The sequence below is a fragment of the Carlito syrichta genome, unplaced genomic scaffold (genome assembly GCF_000164805.1).
Source record: "Carlito syrichta isolate Samal-C Ts95f unplaced genomic scaffold, Tarsius_syrichta-2.0.1 Scaffold316023, whole genome shotgun sequence".
NCBI classification, from domain to species: Eukaryota; Metazoa; Chordata; class Mammalia; order Primates; family Tarsiidae; genus Carlito; species Carlito syrichta.
In genome coordinates, this window is record NW_007260119.1 from 305,278 (window position 1) to 329,094 (window position 23,817).

General features: G+C 49.4%; 1 protein-coding gene across 1 annotated transcript in view; it reads right to left on the minus strand.

The window, feature by feature from the left end:
• WT1 (Wilms tumor 1) overlaps positions 1 to 23,817 on the minus strand; it is a 43,618-nt gene that overhangs the window by 17,549 nt on the left and 2,252 nt on the right. The window contains exons 3-4 of the mRNA XM_021706799.1: positions 13,889 to 13,966; positions 12,613 to 12,663 (exon numbers count right to left, since the gene is read on the minus strand). Coding sequence (XP_021562474.1) covers positions 12,613 to 12,663; positions 13,889 to 13,966 — 129 coding nt within the window. The remainder of the gene's footprint in view (positions 1 to 12,612; positions 12,664 to 13,888; positions 13,967 to 23,817) is intronic.

The window sequence follows — 23,817 nt, forward strand, 5'->3', positions numbered from 1 at the left end:
ATCACAGGTGGCAAATGACGTCCCTTCCCCAGCCTGAGTGGCTTGTACAATAAAAACAACAGCACCTCCCCCATCAGACTGTCAGAGGATTGAACGAGGTCAGGTAAGAAAGCACACGACTTGGCACATGGCACACACTCAGTGTTAGCTGTTGCTTAGGGAGTATGATCCTTATTTCACAGCAGAGAATACTGAGGTCTAAGGAGAGACCGAGTTATCTGCCCAAAATCAGACAGACAGCAAGGGGCAGAGCTGGAGATTGAGTACAGGTCAGTGCTATTCTTCTTCCTTCAATATGAGGTGGGGTGGGGCGCAGCAGCTCACACCTGTAATCCTAGCATTTTGGGAGGCCGAGGAGGGAGGATCGCTTGAACCCAGGAGTTCAAGGCCAGCCTGGGCAACATAGTGGGACTTCATCTACACAAAATTAAAAGTAATTAAAATCAACCTGGCGTGGAGACAAGCACCTGTCCCAGCTACTTGGAAAGCTGAGGCAGGAGGATCACTGGAGCCCAGGACGTTTAGCCTGCAGTGAGGCGGGATCACGCCACTGCACTCCAGCTGGGCAACAGAGTGAGACCATTTCAGAAAGGAGGATAGAGAGAGAGATGGGGGGGCAGAGAGAGACAGAGACAGAGAGGGGGAGGGGGAGGGAGGGAGAGAGAGAGAGAGAGAGAGAACGAAAGAAAGGGAAAGTAGCTAGACAATCCAATTCTAGTGACATAACCCCATGCCCGGTCACATCTATCCTCATCTGTCTCCAGGGCTGTGAATGAATGCTGCAGGTTTACAAATGAAAGGGGGTGGAGGGGTGGATAAGGGGGTGGGAGCAGTGGGAGGGGAGGATTCAGAACGTTCCCCCTCCAGACTGCCCAGCACCTGCACGGAGGCACAGCACTGATAGGGCATAAAGACAGCGCAGGTCACAGATGGCGACGCCTGCTTCTGTATGACAGAGCAGTTCCGACTGGGCATGATTTTTACACCTCAAATTTTCTTCCTACCTAACTGGGAAAACAAAGCGGGCTGAAGCAGTCACCAGCAGGACCCATGCCTCAGGATTCCATTTCTGGCGGCAGCCTGGGCAGCACGTTTTCCCAAGCAGCTTTAAGATGCAAAGCAAGGGGCCCTGAGAAAGTCTGCTTCTCCTAGACAGCTTCCAAATGCACAAACGAGCGTCCTTTCAACGTTTGCAGAAAGAGAAAAATGTCCCTCATCTAACACCAATGACGAGCCACCTTCACGCTGAAAATGTGGACACTGAGGCCCCGTCCAGGAAAACGGTAAGGGGCAGGTTCTTTTTAGAGACGATTGACTTTGAGATTCCACAGGCCCGTGAAGATTAATAAAAAGGAATCGGGGTTTTGCAAATGAGAAAAACCAGAGCTCCCCTGAAGTCCTTTATCAATGGGAGGTGAAAGAAAGAAAAGAAAAAGAGCCTTTAGAAGGCAATTAGCATTAATATGAATATTCAATCGGAATGAACTTCGGCCTGAGATTTCTCCCCATCCCCCAAGTTGTTGGCCAAGTGGGGGTCTTCCAAGTTCACCTCCACCTTCTCCCCTTCTCCCTCTGTAGAGTTAATCAGCTGAACCACATGGGAAACTCCAGGCCCTTATACATCTAAGCATGAAATTCACCCACCAACCCTCTTCTCTCTCCATCCTTGATACTAGGGGCCTATATATGAGATTCCTAAATGCCTGGCTCCTTTGGTTTTCGTGTCTTTGTTTATGTTTTTTAGAGACGAAGTCTTGCTATGTTGCCTCGACTGGTCTCAAAATCCTGGGCTCAAACGATCCTCCTGCCTCAGCCTCCCAAAGTGCTGGGATTACAGGAGTGAGCCACTGCGCCCGAAGGCCTGAATCTTTTTGGTGATGACAACAAAGTTTCTTCAGACCATGAGAATCCTCATCCTTGTTTAGTTTGTCACTTTTAAGGAGGGAAAAAAATTGCAGGACTCATGTTAAGAAATTGTGCTTCCTTAAAGCTGAAACACAAGAGGCAAGCGCCACTCACCAATTATATCTGCCTTAAAAAAAGAAACCCAAGTAGAAATCTTCATCAAGGCTCAAGATCCAAATACTTCTTATTTCACACTCTCCAACACACATCAACAGCAACAAAATAAAGCAAAACCAGGCTGGGCACAGAGGCTCATACCTGTAATTCCAGCACTTTAGGAGGCTGAGGCGAGAGGATTGCCTGATCCCACAGGTTTGAGACCAGCTTGGGCAACTTGGTGACACCTCATCTCTACAATGAATCAAAAAATTAGCCAGGCATGGTAGCGCATGTCTGTAGTTCCGGCTACTTGGAAGGCTGAGGTGGAAGAACCACCTGAGCCCAGCAGGTTGACGCTGGGGTGGTCATGAGTGTGTCACTGCACTTCAGCCTGGGTGACGGAGTAAGAGTCCAACTCAAAACAAAACAGAAAAAAGAAAAATAAATAAAGCAAAATCCAACTAGTCAACAAACCTCTGCACAAATACTGTACTCACCATGCACTCTGATGAACCAGAGACTGTTGGATTTGAACCCCTCAGCCCTAGAGGACTCTGAGTCAAAAGATTCAGGAATAGCCCCTAGGAATTCTCAGTGGTTATGCCAGAATACTTACGTTTAAAATTTTGCTGAATAAAAATCCAATTTCCCTGCAGCCAGAGTAATTGCAAAGCTCATTTTCATATCCGCTATAAGATCTTACTTGGAGAATGAACAGACGCATTATCCATATTCAGAACCAGTGGCAACCTGGCGCAGGTTCCTTTAGATCAACTCTTTGCTTGGGTGTGACAAACTAAAAACAATATTTGGATAAAATTCACAACTCTGCACAGATACCACTACCAATGCCAACTAGCCATTCTATTTTCTTTGTGGAATTTCAGACAGCTTTTATAGTGGGACTATAACAAATTGATGGATATACTAAAAACCGAAGTTTCTCCTTCTGGGTATATACAGGGAGGCAGAAGGTGGGAGATGAAGCTTCTTTTACTAATCCAACACAGAAAGTAAAAAAAAAAAAAATGAAAAATAAAACAACCACATTTAATTTGACTGAGCTGACACCCCCCCCCACACACACACACGGAATATTGGTTATCTGATAGTTCCTAGGTATAAAATTTCTAGAAAAATAGTCCATTAAAAAGAATCTGGTTTTTTTTCCTTCCAACTTGGACAAGTTACCTTCTTCGTGCCCACTTCAGCTAGAACTTAAGAAAAAGATGCGTTTTTTACTTTGAACAAGTACAGTAAGTGTATTTTGAGTCACTTTTTACTGCTAACTGCATTACGGCGATACGTCCAACTATTCTGCATTTTAATGAACGCTTTCCCCACAAGCCTCAGAAAGCAGAGCCCCCCCAGCCCCACTCTTCACTGACTTTCTATCCACGTCTCACACGTCCTGACGGCATCCAGCCCCATGTCTCATCTGGGGAGGAAGAGGACTCTCCCCCACTGTCACCAACTCTGCCATTTTCAACGCTCTGCTGAGTACCTCTGAGTCTGCCCATGCTGCGTCCACCCCAGCTCCCTCTGGCGACACAGCCCTCTTTTTCTTTGAGCGACTCACTCCTCCCTAATCCCAGCTCCAGGCTCCAGTATATGACTGAGACCTGGCCAATCAGACCACTGCATTTTCCAGTCACATGACCCAATCCAGGCCAATCAAAGCCTTCCCTGGGTCTTTTGGTGAAGAAGAGTTACTAGAGCCATCCTCTCCTTGTGAGGTTATCACTGCCAAAAACCAGAGCTGTTTTTGCCACCAGGGAGGCAACCTGCCTTACAATAAGACAGCCAGCACAGACAGGAGCAGAGGTAGGAGACAGTGAAACAGTGTTCTCATGACACTGGCTGAGTCCCCCGCTCCAGACATGGGGTTTTAATGCAATAACCTGCTATTTCCCTCTTTGACCTATGCTCAGTACAACTGGGGTTCTGTTGCCTTGATAGCAAGAGTCCTGTTTAATACTCAGTCTACCGGTTATCTAAAGGTGATCAGTTGTATTTTTCAGTAGGGATATCAGATCATGACCCACGTAGGTGAGGACTGGTCTTTTCAGAGGACTACCTTTTGGAGATGGCCACTTCTTCCAGCCATGCTGTGATTACTAAGCCTTGTCTGTCTTCCTCTTTTGAAAGCCTCTTGTCGTCTAACTCCCATGTTGCCAGTCCTCAGTCAACAAGGGACATAGACTGAGTGGTTAATGGCCTGACGAGTCCTATATTTAATCAGTCCTTTGCACCATCAAGCTTTCTCCATCCCTTGAAGCAGGACACAAACCTCTCCACTGATCTTTTCTTCTTATTTCACATTCAAAGCAGAGTTGGGAGACACTCATAAATCCAGTTTCCTGCAGCAGTTTTGAGGGAACGCAGTCCAAAAAATCCCACGATGTCCACCAGTCCCTGCTGCTAGCAAGAACATTTTTAGGTATGACTCTTCTTTCTGCTTGGCATACTTGGACACTGCACCCAAGGGACTCATGGACGGCATCACCTGACTATACAAGAAAGACCTGGGTCTCCCCTTACATGTCTCTGTCCTTGGGCGCTCACTTGAGTTGGAATCCCAATTTGTCTAACTCATGCTTCTACATTCTCAATGCTCAGGCTCTATGACCAGAGATGACTGCACACTGCACCCTGAGAATGGGTGTCCAAATCCACATGCTAATGAGCCCTGCCTTTCCCACAGGAATGATGAGGCAGGAGCTTTTTAGCCTGGGTTCCCTGAAGGATCCCACTTAGCTTGCTCACACACTCTCCAATCTGAGAGAGTTGACTCAACACGCTCAGCAACATTAAAAACATTCCTTCCCAGAGCCCAGGATCAAGCCCAGGGCCCTGAAGACTCAACTCCCTCCTGTTCCTAGCTGATGGGGAGGCGTGTGGGTGTAGGAACCGTGTGGCCTCTCCATCACTTCCTCAAGCAACCCCCATCCCCAAAATTGGCCATTCGTAGCACATGTAATTCAAGATGAGCAAACAAAGGAAAAATCCTCCGGATAAATTGAAAGTAATCATGCTCTTTCCCAAAAAAATGTTGAGGCCAGAGGTATTCCTGGTAAAGTCTTGAAAAGAAGGAAGTTCCAAACAGGGAACCTGACACAGAATAAGACTTGGAAATGGAGGCGAAGGCGTGTTCTGGAAGAAAAGGTTCAAAATGTCTCAAAAGTCAACCTTCCCCAAAATCAACTTTCAGACTTGATGCAATCCAATTTCCAGTGAAGGCCTTTTTTAAAATAAATGGTTTTAGAATGGTTTTAGATGTAGAGAAACATTTCTGAGGCCAGGTGCTGTGGTTCACACTTATAATCCCAGCACTCTGGGAGGCCAAGGCAGGAGAACTGTTTTAGCCCAGAAGTTTGAAAACAGCCTGGACAACATAGTGAGATCTAACCTCTACAAAATAAAAATTAAAAAATAGTCGGGTGTGCTGGTGTGTGCCAGTAGCCCCAGCTACTCAGGAGGCTGAGGTGGAAGGACTGCCTGAGCACAGGAGGTTGAGGCTGTGGTAAGCTGTGCTCAAGCCACTGTACTCCAGCCTGGGCGATGGAGTGAAACCCTGACTCAAAAAATGAAAATTAAAAAAGAAAGAAAACGAAAGAAACATTATTAAGGTAATACAGAGTTCTTACAGAACAGATACCCAATTTCTCCTGTTACTAACATCTCCCATTAGTATGGTTACAGTTGTCACAATTAATGAACCAATTCTGATAAAGAATTTCTTTGAAATTAACAAAATGAACAAACAAGAGACAAAAGCCAGAAATACTTTGAAAAAGATACACATACAATGCTGGGGGAGCTTCCCTATCAGATTTAAGTGGACTATAAAATTATTGCAAAGGAAACAATCTGACACTTGGCAGAAAGAGTCAGGCTGATCAAAAGAAGAAAATTAAGAGTCTAGAAACAGATCCAGGTAACTTAGCTTGATAAGGATAGTAGGTGAAAGCAACAAGGAAAGAGTAGATGACTCAGAATGGTTTGGGGACACTGACTAGTCATTTGGAAATAAATCAGACTTGAATCCAAGGACCAAATAAATTCAAGATGAATTAAATGTTTCACTGTAAAAAGCAAATTTAAAGACAAAACATAAATAAGTAAATAGTCTTAAAATACTTGAGATGGGGAAAAACCTAAGCATGACAGAAAAGTCAAAACGTTGAGCAAAATGTATCATTTTTACAATAAGAACAAAAACTTCTGATGGGAAAAAAATTAACAGAATTAAAATACAAACCAGAGGAAATATCTGAAGTCCACATGACAAGTAAAAGAACTCCTAGAAATGAAGAACTTTGAGAAACCAGTATGGTTACTAGGTGAACTATCCCAGCTCTGGCAGCCAACACCCCCCACTCCCATCCCCCATGGGACCCTCTATCTCTCAGTGTCTTGGGGACACTGTTCCAGCAATTCTATCCTCTCCCATCAATTCTGTTCCTTCTCTTAATCATTCCCATCAGCAAACACACATGCAAATACATCTACCTAAACATAAACAAATGCAAAACAATTTAAAACAGAAACACACCTTCTCCTGACCTTCCTTCCCCAGCCAGCTAAGACCCCATGTCTTTGCAAGCTTTGCAGCTGAACTCCGCCAGAGTGGTCTCAGACGATGTCTCCAGTTCCCCTCTCCCATTGCCTCTTAAATCCATCTCTACTGGCATTGGTCCTTTCCCCCTAATCTATCCAGAGGTAACTGCGGTTAACAGTTAGATACATATCTCCAGAATTTCTTCTCTGCAAATATAAACACATCCAAAAGTGTTTTTTTAAAAAAAGTTATCTCTGGGTGATGAGATGACATATGCCTTTTCTTTTCTCCTTTATAATATTTTGATACTGTCTGAATTTTTTTTTACAAATGATCAAGGGAGAAATCAAGGGAGAAATCAAGGGAGAAAAAGCTGTTTATTTACATTTTAGATAAAGTTGCTATCTTAGCCTCAAAGAACACTCCGTCTGTGGCTCTGTTATAAAAATGAAGAGTTAGAAATCAAGCTGGTATAAACAGACTTGTTCACTTTTAATAGAAAAACTCCTACTAAAATAGGCAGTAGCTCCTTGTTTCAGAGAAACATTTCTCTGATTAACTTTTTATTAGTGTAGCTTCTGGGTCCGGGTTTTTCTACCTAGAGGTTAGGGTCTTTTCTTGGGCAAATTACAGGGAGGCAGCCAAATGGTGAGAAAAGGGTCTCAGAAGAGACCAGGAGAGCACGGCAGACAAGGGACATCCAGGACCCTCCTCCAGGGCATAAGGATGTCCCTCCAGACATCTGAGAGACCCTTTTCTCTCCAATGCGCACGCGCACACACACACACACACACACACACACACACACACACACACACACACACACACCCCAACCCTCATCAACCATTCCCACATTCCTCCTTTCCAACTCAGCCCCCTCAGCACCCTGGCCTCCTCCCCTCCTGTCCTTCCTGCTGAGCACTTTCCTTCTCCTTCTCAACAAGCCTGGCACCTTCATCTTTACGAGATGAAAACAATTCCCTGCTTTAAAATAGAACAGTCAGAAACACAGCGTGTAGATGTCTGTCCATAGAGCCCAAGATTTTTTTTTTTTAGGTATTTAAGAGGCTGAGAAAGCCGGGCTCGGTGGCTCAGCCTGTAATCCCGTGCCTTTGGGAGGCTGAGGTGAGTGGATTGCCTGAGCCCGCAGGTTCGAGACCCGCCTGGGCAGCGAGACCTCATCTCTACAATAAATCAAAAAATCAGCCGGGCGTGGTAGCACATGCCTGTAATTCTGACTACTCGGAAGGCTGAGGCGGAAGGATCGCCGGAACCCAGCAGGTCGAGGCTGCGGTGGCCGGGAGCGGCCACTGCACTCCAGTCTGGGCGACAGAGTGAGACTCCGACTCAAAACAAAGAGGCTGAGAAAAACCTTTACGGAGTCAACACTCCCATGAACAAAACTTCATGCCCTGGAGGAGTGTCCTGGATGTCCCCTGTCTGCCATGCTATCCTGGTCTCTTCTGAGACCCTTTTCTCACCATTTGACTGAAAGACGACAGCTCTATCTCTAGAAATATGCATTTGCCGAAGCCAATCATCTTTTAAAAGGGAAAATGACACAGATGTTCACATATGCATAGAAACGGGTCTGAAGGCGTGCCCGCCCTCCTATGAATAGTAATTTCATTTGGGCTGTTAGAGGGACTTTTCTTTCCTTTCCTGTGGAGTCGTGCTTTCTGAAAGGTCTCTCATTTACACACATACTACTTCCACTATAAAAATAAAACACGTTGAGTTGAAGACGTGCCCAAAGAGACGAGGGAGGGCAAGACCAGCAACCTGGGAGGGACAGAGAAGCTTCCAAATCGGCTCCCTCCTTCTACCTCATCAAGCCCAGAAGTCCCATGCCCGGTTCCAGTTGGCAGAGCTCACAGACCCCAGTCCAGCCCAAGGCCAGGCGATAAGAAAGACACAGCTGTGCCTAGGGCACCCACGGACCTGTGGGGAGGAGGAGATCACAGCTTTCTGCAGGGAAGAGGGCGGAGGCCCAGGAAGGCCGCCTCTCCACCGTGGCTCTGCATCCCAGGCTCCGGGAGCCGCTCGGAACAAGCCAGCTTCTTCCGAGAAGCCGGGCCCCCGACAGGTCCCTCCTGCTCGCAAGCCCACAAGGGAAGGTGCCAGGCTGGGCGGGGGCTCCCAGCCAGAGACGACAACTATCTCTCTTGGCACAGGTTCTCCTGGATGAGACCGCGTCTAGGGGGACCTTCCCAGATTCTACAGCCTTGGCGGCCAGGACGCACAGCCCTGGGGCCCCATCCATCACTTGTCCGGGGGGGGGGGGGCCTTTGTTTTTCCTTTCAAGCATCCACAGGTCAAACGCTCCGTTCCCAACAGCCTGTGAACTTCTTGGACCCACAGAGGGACATTCATTTTGCTCAGCACTCCTTTAACATTTCCATTGTGTTTGATTTCCCACTCCCCCTGCCCAAGTCCCCGGAGGATAACTTCTTCCTTGTTTTAATAACTTGGACCACAGTCAAGGTTGATATGTTTCTCCATTTTGCAGGGTATTGTCTTCAGGAGAGACAAAACAGAGGCCAACAGAGTAGCCGAAGCTCGTTGGGAGCCTTAGGAAACCTGCCGCCATTGAGAACACCCAGAAAATGTTTTTACAGACATAAAAAGGCCGGGCGTGGTGAAATGCCTGTAATCCCAGCACTTGCAGGAGGACCGCTTGAGCCCAGGAGTTTGAGAACAGCCTGGGCAGCGTAGCAAGACCCATCTCTACAAAAAAACCAAAAAATCAGCTGAGAATGGCAGCATATACCTGTAGTCCCAGCTACTCAGGAGACTGAGGCAAGAAGATCACCTGAGGCCAAGGCTGTGGTGAGCCATGGTCATGCCACTGCACTCCAGCCTGGGTGACAGACTAACACCCTGTCTCAAAAAAATCAAAAAAAAATAAAGAAATAGGAAGCAGATACACAGGATCCCTAAGTAGAAGTTTTCATAATAGTGGACATGCTTTTCTAAGATTCACCAGTAATTTTTTCCCCTCAGAGACCTGTTAGGAAATCTAATCTCATTTGTTTGTGGGTGAGGGAAAGGAGTGTGTTCCCTAAGTACCTTCTCTCTGCCTTAAACTGAAATACAACATTCTCTCATGTGAGGTCACCAAAGTAGCTCCCCTCCCAGTGGACGTGCAGAGACCAGAAAACGGGTAAAGGGAGACAGACCGGAGCAGCAGACTTTCACTCAACCCTGCCCAGCACTATGAGAACCCTTCCCCTGCCTATTAAAACCCAACGTCCCATGAATGATGTCTCCAGGAACCTACAAAATACATGGAAAGGAGCCTGTTCTTCGTGGAGTCACCTTTTCAGAAAGTAACATTTTCAGGGAAAGTAGACACAAGCAAGCATGTGACGGGGTCTAGTCTGAGAGACATGATCTTTCGCGTAAACACTGATAATACCTCACTTTTATGACTGATAGAAAAAGTGCACCTTTCTTCTCTAAAAGCTTTCCTGTTATAAGTCTACCTTGTCACCATGACTTTTCCCGCTACTGGTTGCAAACAGTGTCCGGGTACTGGTTACAGATGAAAGCAAGAGCCATGTGTCCCAATTTCTCTTCGGGGGTATCTTTTCTCAATGTATTTTCCACATTGGTAGCGCTTTCGTCTCATGCGAAAGCAAGTAAATCCAGTATCTTCAAGAATAATGATCCAGCTCAGAGGGTGTCTCCTCCGGGGGAAGGGAAACTTCTACCAGAATTACAGATCCCGCTGAATCCAGTTCTGGGCTGTTCATGGCTTGGCGGAGAGGTAAGATACTCCCACTTTTGAGAGCTAAAAGAGATCAAGGTCAAAGGTGGGTCGTGACACATCAGTGGGTGGTAAAATCCACCTAGTGTGTCCTAATCAATATTTTTTAAAATGGTACAGGATAGAGAAGAAAACATCTGCACATCCAAAACATCTGCACATCTCAAAAGGGCAAGTGCCGTTTAGTGAAAATGTGTGTTGTGTGTGTGCACGTGGGTGTATATCGGGTCTCGGCGTAAAAGGCATTTCTAACTGTGGCCAAAGTCTAAAAGGTCACGGTCTCACCCAGGGCCCAGGTCCCCGCGTCAGGCACAAGTGACTCCCACACAGCTCTGCCCCTGATGCTATATGAGCCTGGAAGGGCCGAATCCTTCCAGCCTCCTCATTTGCAACATGGACATGACCACAACATCCTGGGCTGTTGGAAGAGCAGGAAAGGAAACACACATAAAGCCCCACAGAGCGCCACTGTGCTAACGGACATCCTCAGGTAAATGCTCTCTTCACCCAATGGAAGCAGAAACCAGCCGGCAAACAGGATGTTCTAAAGGGATGAAGCCACAGGGTGAGAGAGGATACCAGGTATCTTCACAGTCCCTTTCCTGCTCTCCAAGGAGTTGTTCTTTTGTGGGACTATCTGTTGGGGCCTTTTTGTACAGTTCCCTGAATAAAGTTAGCATTCGAGACATAATTTTTATTTCAGAAATCCCTTTCCAAGATATAAGTAACAAACCAGTGGAAACTCTTCTAGCTTTGCTCTCGATACAAGATGGAACGAAACAAATCGTTCCCACTTTGTGCTCCAGCCTCACCACAGAGCTTCTGGCTCCTCAGCCAGTGACGAACAGCATGTGTCTAAAGACCTTAAAAAGTATCAAAATTGTTTTATCTCAGCGATGGAAAGGCCCAGCTTCCAACACATTGCCAGATTTTCTTATCTGTCATTTCTACAATTAAACAATCCAACCAACCCCGTATTACAGCATGCAGCAGTTTTGGAAATTGAAACGCACTGCTCACTTCACAATCACGCTATTCTGGGCCCTCAGCTCGGGGAGCATTCTCAGATTCTGAGAAGAGGAGAAAGAAGAAAAGGAAGAAATCCAGAAAGGATGGAACCAAGAACCAAGAAACGGAGGACAAGTCGACCGTAGGCGGAAAGAGAGAATGTCACATCGTCAGCAGCCCCAGAATGGAAGTGGGGCGAACCACCCAAAGCAACAGAAGGCTTTCGACTTCTGGGTCCAGAGAGAGGTGAGCACACTGGGGGCTGAGCGGGGAGAAGGGTCTAAACAGCAAGTCAGAGAGAACGATCCAGACCACAGAAGCCAGCCAGTGAAAGAAAGAAGGAGTGTTCTGGTATTTCAGCAGAGAAACGACAACAAAAACAAACAGCCACAGAGCCTCCAGGGCACCAGGCATCAGGATGCCAAAGGCACCAATGAGCAAGAAACAAAGTCTGGCCACAGACTTGGGGAAAAAGGAAGTTCTCTCTGAGAGATGTAAAAGTAGAGAAACAGCAAATTACGTGAGTTAAGACTGAAAAACGTCCAGCACTTTGGGAGGCAGAGGTGAGAGAACAGCCTCAGCCCGAGGGTTTGAGACCTTGTCTACAATAAAAAAATCAAAAACATTAGTTGGGCATGGTGGCACGCACCGGTAGTGCCAGCTACTTGGAAAGCTGAGGGGGAAGGACTGCCTGAGCCCAGCAGGTCGAGGCTGTGGTGGCCATGAGTGTGCCTCTGCACTCCAGCCTGGCCAAGAGCGTGAGACTCCAACTCAAAAAATAAAAACTGAAAAACTTGACTGATCTAACAGGAAAGTGCATAATACCACAAGTTTAGTATTCTGTGACATGTTCATGGGGGTTCCTGGTGCGTCATTTTATTTATTTTATTTTTTTATTTTTTTATTTTTTTTTGAGTTGGAGTCTCACTCTGTCGCCCAGACTGGAGTGCAGTGGCCGCTCCCGGCCACCGCAGCCTCGACCTGCTGGGCTCTGGCGATCCTTCCGCCTCAGCCTTCCAAGTAGCCGGAATTACAGGCGTGCACTACCACGCGTCATTTTAAAAATCATTTTCTGGAGCGTGTTGATAAGAAACGTCACCACCTCCATCCCACCCACGGTGCAGTCTGCAATGAACAAGAGGTGGAGGGAGCAGGGAGAGAGCCTCCAGCCACCAGCCCTGCCTGCCCCGGCAGCCCTGACGCCTGCTCAGCTGGGCCCAGTGGCCGAGGCCTGGCCATCTGCCTTCCCACCAGCACATCGTCCACTCACTTGCTCTGCCCTTCTGTCCATTTCACAGAGCTGGAGCTCCCAGCCGCCATTCTAGAAGAGAAGAGGGGGTGGGGTGGGGATGGAGCATGCATGGCTCTGGCAAGTGCCCCCACCCTCATCCCACAATCCAGTGAGAAGCCACACAGTACACAGAGTGCTGGACTAAGTCCCCCGGTCCCACTGGCACCAGTGGGAGGCTAGCAGAGCTTGGGCTTTGGAACCAGACCTGGGTGTGGACCACTGAGTAGGCTATGCGCTTGGGAAGGGACTTAGCACTGTGAGCATCACTGATTCATCTGTACAACAGTGTGGCAGGACCAAGACAGCACAGGGTCATCCCCACAGGCAGTTCCTTTTCTTTGAGTTGAGGGGTCTCGCTCTGTTGCCTAGGTTGGAGTGCAGGTGCACCATCACAGCTCACTATGGCCTCAACCTCCTGGGCTCAAGAGATCCTTCCGTCTCAGCCTGGTGTGACCACCATGCCTGGTTCAGTTTTTGTTTTTTGTTTTTAATAGAGACAAGGTCTTGCTATGCTGCCCAGGCTGGTCTCGACCTCCTGGGCTCAAAGGATCCTCCCACCTTGACCCCTCACAGTGTTGGGATAACAGGTGTGACCCGCTGCACCATCTGCTGCAGGCACTTCTGAGTGTTACATGTGACTATCTGTCTCTGCAGACTTGTTAAGAAACTAAAAGTGAGTTCTTTCACCATGGAAAGCAAGTCCTACCTGCCTTCCCTTTTTTCGTTTGTAAGTGCAGACAACAGCCCCTCCCCCCCCACCCCATCCCCTGCTGTCATCTCCCTACTGTGGGTGGGTACCACGTGCTGGTGCTCCAGGTGTGAGCACATCTGACTGTGGGCTGTCCAGATCTACATCATGCAAATAGGAACTGGATCCTGGCCTTTGAACCCCAAAGCATTTCTCGATGAGATACAGAACGGGTACCATCTGTGCTAGCAAAACATGACGATTCCATGAGGTTCAACGGACATGACTCGGAAGAATTCTACAACATTCAACACGGAAAGACCCTATGAAGTGTCCCCAGTATTCCCAACTCCCTTGTTCTAGACAAAAACACCCCCTATTTACATCTTTGAAAACATAATACTAAGGACAGCCATCAACTGGGGGAAGGAGGAGACATCTGAATGCTCCACAGAGCTCTGCTCGTTCTTCTAAAACTGGGCTGTCCTCCTGAGACCTGAGACCTTGAACATGGTTCAAGCAAGTGTCCGTTACTGCTGATGGGTGGCAGAGCAGGGACGTTCTTACCCCTTTAAGGTGGCTCCCAAGTTCATCTGGTTCCAGGTCATGCATTCCAGCTGGGAGGTCATCTGGTATAAGTTGTCACTGTTGGGAAGACATCCAGAGTTGGAAACATGTAACCACAAAAATACACACAATCGTTTCTTCGAAGGCAACCAGACTTTCACATCTCCAGATGGGGCTGGCCCCCACATTTCCTGGATGATGGAGCATGCGAGTCTGAAGTGACCTGTGTTCCAGCCCACCCACCTCTGCACCTTGCCTACCTAGCTCACAGCAGAAGGGATGGGAGGGTGACTCAGGAGCCTTGAAGAAACCTTAGGCTGGCACACTGACGTTTCTAGAAAGGTATGAAACCTTGGAGGGGAAAAGTCTAGAAGGAGTGAAACTCGGAAAGGCAACACAGGCTGGATAATTCAACATTAAAGTTAAAAGCCTGGAGTTGAAAGTAAAGACAGCAGATTAATTATTCGTGAAAAGGCCATTATGTTGTTTTAATCAAAAGGAGAAGTATCATATGGATTATGAGGGTCTGGGCAGTCAGAGGTGGGTGACAGATGGCCACATCCCAACCAAGTGACAAGCAGGAGAAAGAGGCTGAGACACTCTGCACAGCTGAATGGATCATTGCAGTCCTGGTATAAGTAAAAAAGAGTGCAAAAAAAACCCCTAAAACTAAAACAAAGAAACAAGCCCAACCCAGTTCTAAAAGATTCTGTGAGGGACCCCCAAGGAAGAAAACACAGCACGAGGTAAGCCTCTCTCTCTCTCCCTCTCTCTGTTTCCTCTCCTGCCTATTGATCTCATCCCTAGAAAACTCACCCGTGGGTCCATTCCCAGAAATCTCCTAGATGACCAAGCTCCATCAGGAATACATTTAGGCCAGAACTGAAATGGTTAACTGTGAAGTCTGAGACCCAAGAGATGAATGGTTGGTCTGGGAACCCTGGGTCTCAACACACCACAGAAGAAAATGTTCCCCTGCACCTTCACAGAGAAGCAGAAGAAGATAAGACCTGCTCAGTACCCGATGTGTGACATGGGATCGCCAAGCCCAGACAACCCTGCCCTGCCCTGGCATTCCTGCCTTCGGGAGGCTCCTTCCGGCAGAGGCAACAGCACGTTTTAATGCAGAAAGGGTTTCCGCAGGACCCCCGAACACGAGGCTCGTGGAGGGGTGAGGGGCATCGCAGCAACCCAGAATAAACGAATGCCAGGCACTCCTTCCCCAAGGGCTTGATGAATCATGGTCACGTCCTTCTGACGCTCAGGGAACCACTCTGGAAATGACTGGGAACCCCTTGGTGGTGGGCACACAAGATAAAGAGGAAACCCGATTCCAGGAGGGAATTTTGCATATGAAGAGTGAAGTGACTTCAAACCCAAAGTATGCGGGCATCGGCCGGTGTGTGTCTGGACCTCATCACTCAGCCCGGGCCCGTCTGGCCGCTGCAATATCCCACGGATAGATGGAAAAATGAAACCTCTGGCAGCCTCCCCGCCCGCACCCAGCAGCCCGTGCTGGTCTGTGCCACTGCGTTCGCAATTCCATGAATTCTTGCTGTAAGGCCGGTGTAATTAATTCCTGAAGGACCCCAACTTTTATTAGAAGTGCCAGCCTGCTGCATTTGCTGCAGGAGAGTTTCTTGAACTTTCTTTGGACTGACAGCTCATTAATAAGCGACCTCCTCCACGGTCTCTCGATGGTTTTTGTTCTCCTGTGCCTTTTCATAGGCAATCCATTTATTAATCTGGCCATTAATCTCAGGCAACTGGCACTGTAGTCCCCGGGCGGCTCTATATTTTTGTCACTGTTTTTTAAAAAATGGTTCACCAGCTAAAATCACTCAGCCCCCGCTGACAATTTTCCTAGGCCCCGTTGGGATGTGGGATTTTTCTGGAATTATTTCATTCTTGTACGAGACTAAAGAAATCACCACTTTCAAGAAGGCTGGGAAGAGCTGAGTGGCAGAAGTTTACGCAGAAGGGGGAACAAATCTCAAATATCTGAGTGCACGAGTCGGAGATTTTCTCTGACTTAAAGAACAGCCTGGGGATTCCTAAGGGTCTCTGCAAGGAAGCACCCAAAAGAGAGTCTTGAAGGCATTTTCTTAGCCCCAGAAAGCAGCCGCCTTCAAACACGGGGTGTCTGCGCCTGTGAATTTCCCTGGCAGGTGCTTAACAAAGACTCTGACCTGCACTGTCCAATATGGCAGCCTTTGGCCACATGGGGCTCCCAAGCACTTGAAACAGGGCTAATGCCACACAAGGAAACGGTAGGATTTGCACCCTGTTGAGGTAGATACAATATCTGAAGACTAATTTCACTGTTCCTTGATTCTGAATGTAGCTACTAGCACATTTCAAATTACATAGACAGTTGGCATTACGTTTCTGTTGGGCAGTGCGGCTCTCTAGGTTGTGGGACACAGAGCAAATCAGCTCAGCTCTCTGTGCCTCCGTTTTCCCATCAGTTAGATGGGACTATTCCACTCCATCAGTCTAACTTTCCAGGACCGTTGTGTGGCCCACATTAGGGATCGCCCATGATGGCCCCAGAGAAGACAATTCTTAACTTTCTCTACCTACTCAATACCGCACAGCACTGCACACATTCTCTTCTTCTTCTTTTTTTTTTTTTTTTGAGTCAGAGTCTCACTCCATCGCCCAGGCTAAAGTGCAGTGGCACGCTCACTGCCACCCCAGCGTCGACCTGCTGGGCTCCAGCGAGCCTTCCACCTCAGCCTTCCAAGTAGCCGGAACTACAGGTACACGCTATCATGCCCAGTTAATTTTTTGATTTATTGTAGAGATATGGTCTCACCAAGTTGCCTGGGCTGTCCCCGAACCTGCGGGCTCAAGCAGTCCACTCGCCTAGGCCTCCCAATGTGCTGGGATGACAGACTGAGCCGCTGAGCCCAGCTTTGCACACATTCTCAAAACTGCTCACAGCAACTTTAGGAGGTAGGTGGAATTATGACCCCCAGGCAGCAGACTGAGGGTCAGAGAGGTGCCTAGTGCTGGCATGCCTGGCACCCACCCCACCCTGCTCCTCTGGGGGCATCCTGGCATTATTTGGCCTCTCGATGCATCCTCTCACTATGATTTACATAACAATGATGACAATAGTAACTCACTACCACTCATATAATAATAATGATAACAAAAGCAAGAACACAGACAAGAGTCTGGAAATGAAAGAGAACACCCCCATGGGCGCGCCGTTCCCTACTCTGTGTCTCCAGACAGTGACAGTGAAACAAGATGCCCAAAGCATCCTCTTGGGCCAACAAGGACAGTGTGCCTGATCCCAGCAGGAGGCCCCTTGAGACTCCAGTTGTCCTAAGAGCACAGCCCACCACACTCAGTAGGGAGAGGGAGCGGGGAGGCAGGTGGCAAAGAAGGACTTCCAAAAAATCCCCAAGCTGCCGGCAGGCTTCCTGAGGCCAGAGTTGGATTGGAGCATGGTTTCGACACATCCTGCCTTCTGCCGGCTGCGGCTCCTTGGCCTAGTCGGTCGGCCTGGCAGGCACAGCCTTCCAACTGGGCGTCAATGACAGCAACGACAATAACTGCTGCTGGGGAGGGGACAAAATTGAACACGAGCTAAAAATACTGGGCCCCAGGCAAGCTCCGGCTCTGATCTCTCTGGGCAATCGGTCAACACCCAGATCTCATCATGGAAGCCCATGGAAACAGGCAGCAGCAGTCAACGAATATGCGGCCCCTGGCAATATGAAGCATCTCGTTATTCAATGACCACCAGAGGTGTCCACCACCTCATTCCCAGAGATCAGATAAACAGGTGGCCTGGCTCACAGCGGCCACTGCGGTCACGTAGGCACTTCGGCTCAACCGTGTCTCTGCCTGTTCGGAAGTGAACTCTGAAATTGCAGGCTGCCAAAATACACTCCAAAAGTCTTCGTGTCCTTTTTTTTTTTTTTTAAGTAGAACTTTTTAAAAACGAGTAACTTGTTTCCTATGTGAGAAATGTTTGAAGTTGGAGGCAAGAGAGAGAGGAAAGAAACTTCTATAACTGGGATTAATGCAGTTGGAGTAAAATAAAAGGAAGTCAGTCCTCGCAAAAAGGGGAACTTAAAAGGAAATCAGTAGTAGATCATACAGAGTTTGTTTTGGCCTGGACTGCAGCATTACTGAGTTCTCAACCCCTGCACAAAAAGAAAGGAAGAAAAAAAAAAACCTCAGTTATCATCTAGACTAGAACTCCCCCACAATTCAAGCACATGTGTAACTCAGGCATGTTTCTACCTTTTAGCGTGATTACCATATTAAGGAGAACAAGGAAGAAAACGTCGTCGTGTCACCAAGGGACTGGGACCGTCTAACCTAGATGAGATTAGGGTACCCTCTGCCACGTGGCTACTGACAGGCAAAGTAACATCTTAATAAAGGTAAAACGTCTCTCCTGTAATTAAAAAAAAAAAAAAAAAAAAAAAAAACCCCAGCCGGGCTCGGTGGCTCAGTCTGTAATCCCAGCACTTTGGGAGGCCGAGGCAAGGGGACTGCCTGAGTCCGTGGGTTCAAGACCCACCCGGGCAACTTGACAAGACCTCGTCTCTACAATAAATCAAAAATTAGCCAGACATGGTAGCGCGCACCTGTAGTTTCAGCTACTTGGAAGGCTGAGGCGGAAGTGTCGCCAGAGCCCAGCAGGTCGAGACTGCGGTGACCAGGAGCGTGCCACAGCACTCCATTCTGGATGACAGAGAGAGACTCCGACTCAAAAAAAGAAAAAATCCACGCAGTAAAGCAGCCAGCATCTCTGATGAGAATTCACGTTTGCAGTTGCTGCTGGACTAGACCTGGCCCATGCCAACTGCGAGGCCTCTGTGGGTTCGCTTCTACCTGACCGCCAAGACTCAGGCACAGAGGCTGCGGCCAGACTCCATGCGCCCTTTTCCCGGGCTCTTCCCTCCGAGGCGCCGTGGAGGCTGCCTGCCCAGAAATTTCTGCTCAGCAGGCCACGATGAATAATTATCCCACAGTCACTCTCTTGGTATTGTAATTTCTCTCAAGCTCACCAGCTAACCAAAAGAAAAACCCACTGGGGATTCAATTTCTATTAATAAACACTCAGTCAGCACAAAAGTTACAGGAATTTTTGGAACTGGATTTGCCCCCCTCCCTGGAGACAAGTTTAATTCAAGCCCGTGGCTGTGATGACATTGCCCATCACCCAGGAAGCCACTTCAGACCTTGCACCTTCTGCCTACCTACGGGGAAAACAAATACAAGGACTGCACTTTGTAAAGATACCATGCAAAATGTACCCAGGTGAAAAGAGGCGTCATTAATTACGATTTTATCTTCTGGGGCATGGGCTGTCGCCTGATTCACACCCATGTCAACAGACAACTCAACGGGTAGACTGTGGCTTCCCCCATCTCATGGACTCAAGGTTCCCTGGAAATGCTGTGGCTTCTTTTGGTGGGAGTTTACCTCCCAAAAGGCTAAAGTCCAGCAAAAGAAATACCCTTGTTTAAATGGGTAGCACAGTTGCCAAAGAAGGATACGCAAACCTCAGAAAAGAGCAAAAAGAAAGGGAAATTACTAGAGTGTCTGAAAGAAACAATCAGTGTGCCTGGGAGTACTTTTCAAACAAAGTGCACAGAACTTTTCTTTTTTTTCTTTTTCTTTTTTTTTTTTTGAGTTGAAGTCTCATTCCATCACCCAGGCTGGAGTGCAGTGGCACACTCATGGCCATCCCAGCCTCGACCTGCTGGGCTCTGGCGATCCTTCTGCCTCAGCCTTCCAAGTAGCCAGAACTACAGGGGTGCACTACCATGCCTGGCTAATTTTTGATTTATTGTAGAGACACGGTCTCACCAAGTTGCCCAGGCTGGTCTCGAACCTGTGGGCTCAGGCAGTCCACTCTCCTCAGCCTCCCAAAGTGCTGGGATTACAAGCTGAGCCAACAAGCCCGGCCCACAGAACTTTTCAAGGCAGCTTTGAGTACCAACCCATGAAGTGGGCATAGTCAGGGACCAAGGAGGTACCCAGGCAAAGGGAGCCAGGGAAGAGGGTTCACAGAAAGAGAATTGAGAAGACCCAGCCAGCTGCCCTTTCTGGGTAGAAATGGGGGAAAGACTGCACCTAGTGAGGTGGGACCCCGCTACTCCTTCCTGCCCCCTGGAGAACATGGGGCATACCCTTCCTGGGACCTTGCCTCTGGGCAAGCACACAAGTGTGGCCCTGGAGGCAGTCCTTCTTCCGGGGTTGGGACAGCAGGGAGAAAAGTCTCTGGTCTGAGACTGTTTAGGAGCCTGGACTGAAGTTCGCCCCCGTCCTTCACATCCAGTGATGAAGACAAAGCTGGAGGGTCTGGAGTTTGAAAGACAGGCAGCTGCTGTGTGAGCCAGGACTTCAGGAGAACGCTCCAGTCTGTCTCTGACACTACCCACCAGGAAAAACACTTCCCAAGCCCTACTGAGAGCTTTCTACTGAAAACAACGGGTGAGACTAACAGACAACAGGACTCTTTTCCCAACTGTAGGCAAGGAGGACCATCTTCCAGCAAGACAGAGGCCAGATGCCAGCTTCAGAAAGAGACAATTCTCCATCTGGGGGGAGGTATGGGCCCTGGCATTGCACTCCCTGAATCTGAGCACCGATTTTGTCCCACTGGAGAAATTCACTCTCGGGGTGTCTCTTTCCTTCTCTGTAAAATAGGGGTGATAACTAGTTGCCTACCTTAAAGGCTCATTGGGTGAGCTAGATAAGTCCATTGTAAAGTGCTTTCAATGGTACCTGGCACACAGTAAGTCTACATAAATATCTGTTCTTATTATTTATCAGCAAAAGTACTGGCCTGGACTGCATAACGGGGATAGTCTGGGGGGAGGAGCCTGGAATCGCTCAGTGATTCAGAGCACAGACGGGCTTTCAAGTCAGAAAGACCAAAAATCAAACCCCGCTCTGATTCTTATTCACTGTGTAACCTTGAACAAGTTACTTCAAGTCTCTGAACTGACTTCCCCATCAGTAAAACAGAGACACTGATACCCACCTCACAGAGCAGTCAGAAGGGTTCAACGAGTGATGAAGTGAAGCACTTAACACAGTGTCCACCAGCACTCGGCATGAATAAGTCCCCGTTCTGATGTTACAAGGACTCGTGCTTTTGTTCAGCTGTGGTCACCAGGCTCCACGGGGCCAAGTCTACTTTCAGAAGCCATCGCAACCTGCAGACAAAGCTCTGCTCCCCACTACTTGGCGCGGGAGGCAGGGAGGACAGGAACACCACCTCCAATGGCCTCCCATAAGCCGATGGGGCACACTTTCTATTCACTGTTCACACACCACTGCATGCAGCTGTAACTCCTCAGAGTTGTTGCTGGGACAGAAGGGAAGTGTGCAGGGGCGAGGAAAGACCTGGGATTTTAGGAATATCCTCAAACAAACTCACACCCTAACCTGCCGTTCAATGTGCAAGAGGTTCCCTCGCCTCTATGACAGGCTGGGCAGGGAAGTTAGGTCCCAAGACTGGAGGGAAGAAAGCTTTGGGTGGGGGTGGTCAGCCTCAAAAGGTCAAATGCACCAGGGCCAACAAAACCATAAGTGCAGTGGCTCACACCTGTAATCCCAACACTTTGGGAGGCTGGGGCAGGAGGATTGCTGGAACTCAAAAGTTCGAGACCAGCCTGGGCAACATAGCAAGACGTCATCCCTACAAAAAAAATTAAATAAAAAAATCAGCTGGGCACAGTGGCACACACCTTCAGTCCCAGCTTCTCGGGAGGCCAAGGCAGAAGGATTGCTGGAGCCCAGGAGGTCAAGGCTGTGGCAAACTGTGGGGGTGGGGCCACTGCACTCTAGTCCGGGTGACAAAGTAAAAAAACCAAGCATGGCCTCAACTTTAGACAGAAAAAAGAGTCAAACCAGGAGCCAGCAGAAGCAGCACTAATTGTAACTAACTAAAGGTTAGTCCTATTTTCCACACTGTCTCGCACCTTGCGTTTCCATAGCCTTTCCAACGGTTTCAGAAGAGAAGGAAGGGTGGCATCTGACCACGACTGCTGGCGCACAGACCCTCCTCCCACTCACCAGTACTGCAGGAAGGAATCTGGACTGCAAAAAGCCATTCGCAGTGCGGTGAGTTTAGGGTAGAGGGAGCCTCAAAGACCGGACATCAAGGGAGCAAGCTCCTTTCTTACTGGGGTCACCAATTCTTTTCTGAGATCTCACCACTTGGGAGATTTTCGATCACAGGGGAAAACACTATTTTTATGAGGTCCTTGTAAAAATAGCAAGACCCAAGAAAGTTCCAGAGTTACACGAAAGAAAGGAATAAGCAAGTATTTCTGAAAGATGGATCTGACAAAATGCCTTATACAGTGGCCAATTAAAAGCCAGATTAGAAGATGTGAAAGTTGTATTAAGTGCAATTTGGGTGACTTTTCCTACTTCCATCGCAAACACAGATTCAGACCTAAGCCACAGCCCCCCCACTGGGTCCCCAGAACTGCTGTTAAGCTCGTGGCTGTGAACACTTTATCTCCAACCCCTTCTCTTTCTGGGCCGCTTGGGGCTTCTGACGGGGGCTGGGTTCCCAGTGGGTGATTCCAGGCTTGGGGGAAGGGGGCAGAGGGGGATGTGTGTGGGTCCCAGTCACCAAGGACCAGACTGCCAAGCCACGGGTTTCCAGCCCCCAAGGCGGCCTTCTGCCTGTCTCCATGGCACCCACCCGGCTCCAAGGCCTTCCTCAGCCTGGGGTGAGACACCAGCGGCGGTCACTCCACAGAGAGCCGTTCCAACCACACTGTGATGCTCACCAGAACAGCAGCGATGACACTTGTCAACAGCCGGAGCAGCGACCCAAGAAAGGACAACGGCCCCGCCGTCAGCTCTGCTGGTGGAGGGGATTCACAGCAGAGAATGGGCGCAAACCCCGCACCCCCTTCCAGGGATTTGACCCGCCGAGGTGCGGGACTGGGCGGACAGGCATGGGGCAAGAGGGAAACCAAAGCAGAACTGGTTTCCCGGGAGCGAGAAAAAGGACGGTGGAGCGGTGTGACCATGCTGTCGCCATCGGTGCACGCTACCTGCACAAAAAGGTGAAGGCTCCAAGGTTCGCTCGGCTATGCCCCATGCTGAGCAAAGGCAAAGGCTTCCCGCGTCCGCGCTCGAGCGTCAGAAATGGGCGCGTCCGGGCACCTCTCCCGACGCTCCCGGGAAGGCCAGCCCGGTGGGCGCGCCAGGCCAGCCCGTCCCAAGGGCAGCCGGGACGCCTCTCCTCCGCCTGCGGGACGCGAGGTCCCGGGGCGCGGCCGCCCCCACCCCATCTCCCCGGGCAGGCGTTCTCCCTTCCTTCCTCACCTCGCGGCCTCCTTCCCTTGACGTCAGCCCCGGGTCCCCGCGCGAAGGGGCGGGAGGATGGGGCAGGGTTTGGGGGCGGCTGGTGTCAGGAGCCCCACGGCGCCCGGGGGAGGGGGGCTATGAGGTCATGCGCGCCCAATCCCGGGCCGTCCCGTCCCGCCTCCGCTTCCCGGCCGGTGCGCGCAGTTGCCAGGCAACCCTATCGGAGACGCGGGCTGCGGCCAAGTTCACCCAAAGGTGAAGACTCCACGTGGGGAGGGAAGGGGGAGGGTGGGGCAGGGCGGAGGAAGGGAAGGAGGGACGCGACCGCTCAGAGCAGAAGGGAGCCGATCCCCCAGAGCCTTGGACCACCGACCCCCGTCCCGCGCTCGGGGCCGGGAACGACGCGCTGCGGGGTGGGAGCGAAGCGGGGAGCGGGCGGGGCCGAGGGCGCTCCCGCCAGGCGCCCGGCCGGTGGGCTGTGAGAAGATGGAGTGGGGGTGGACCCCGCGATTAGCCTGGAGTCCGAGGAAGGCACGGTCCCCCTGCCAGGACCCCTTAGAAAGCAGCACTTCCAAGTGCCGCTCCTTCTGCAGCCCCCAACAGTGACCGCCCCATTT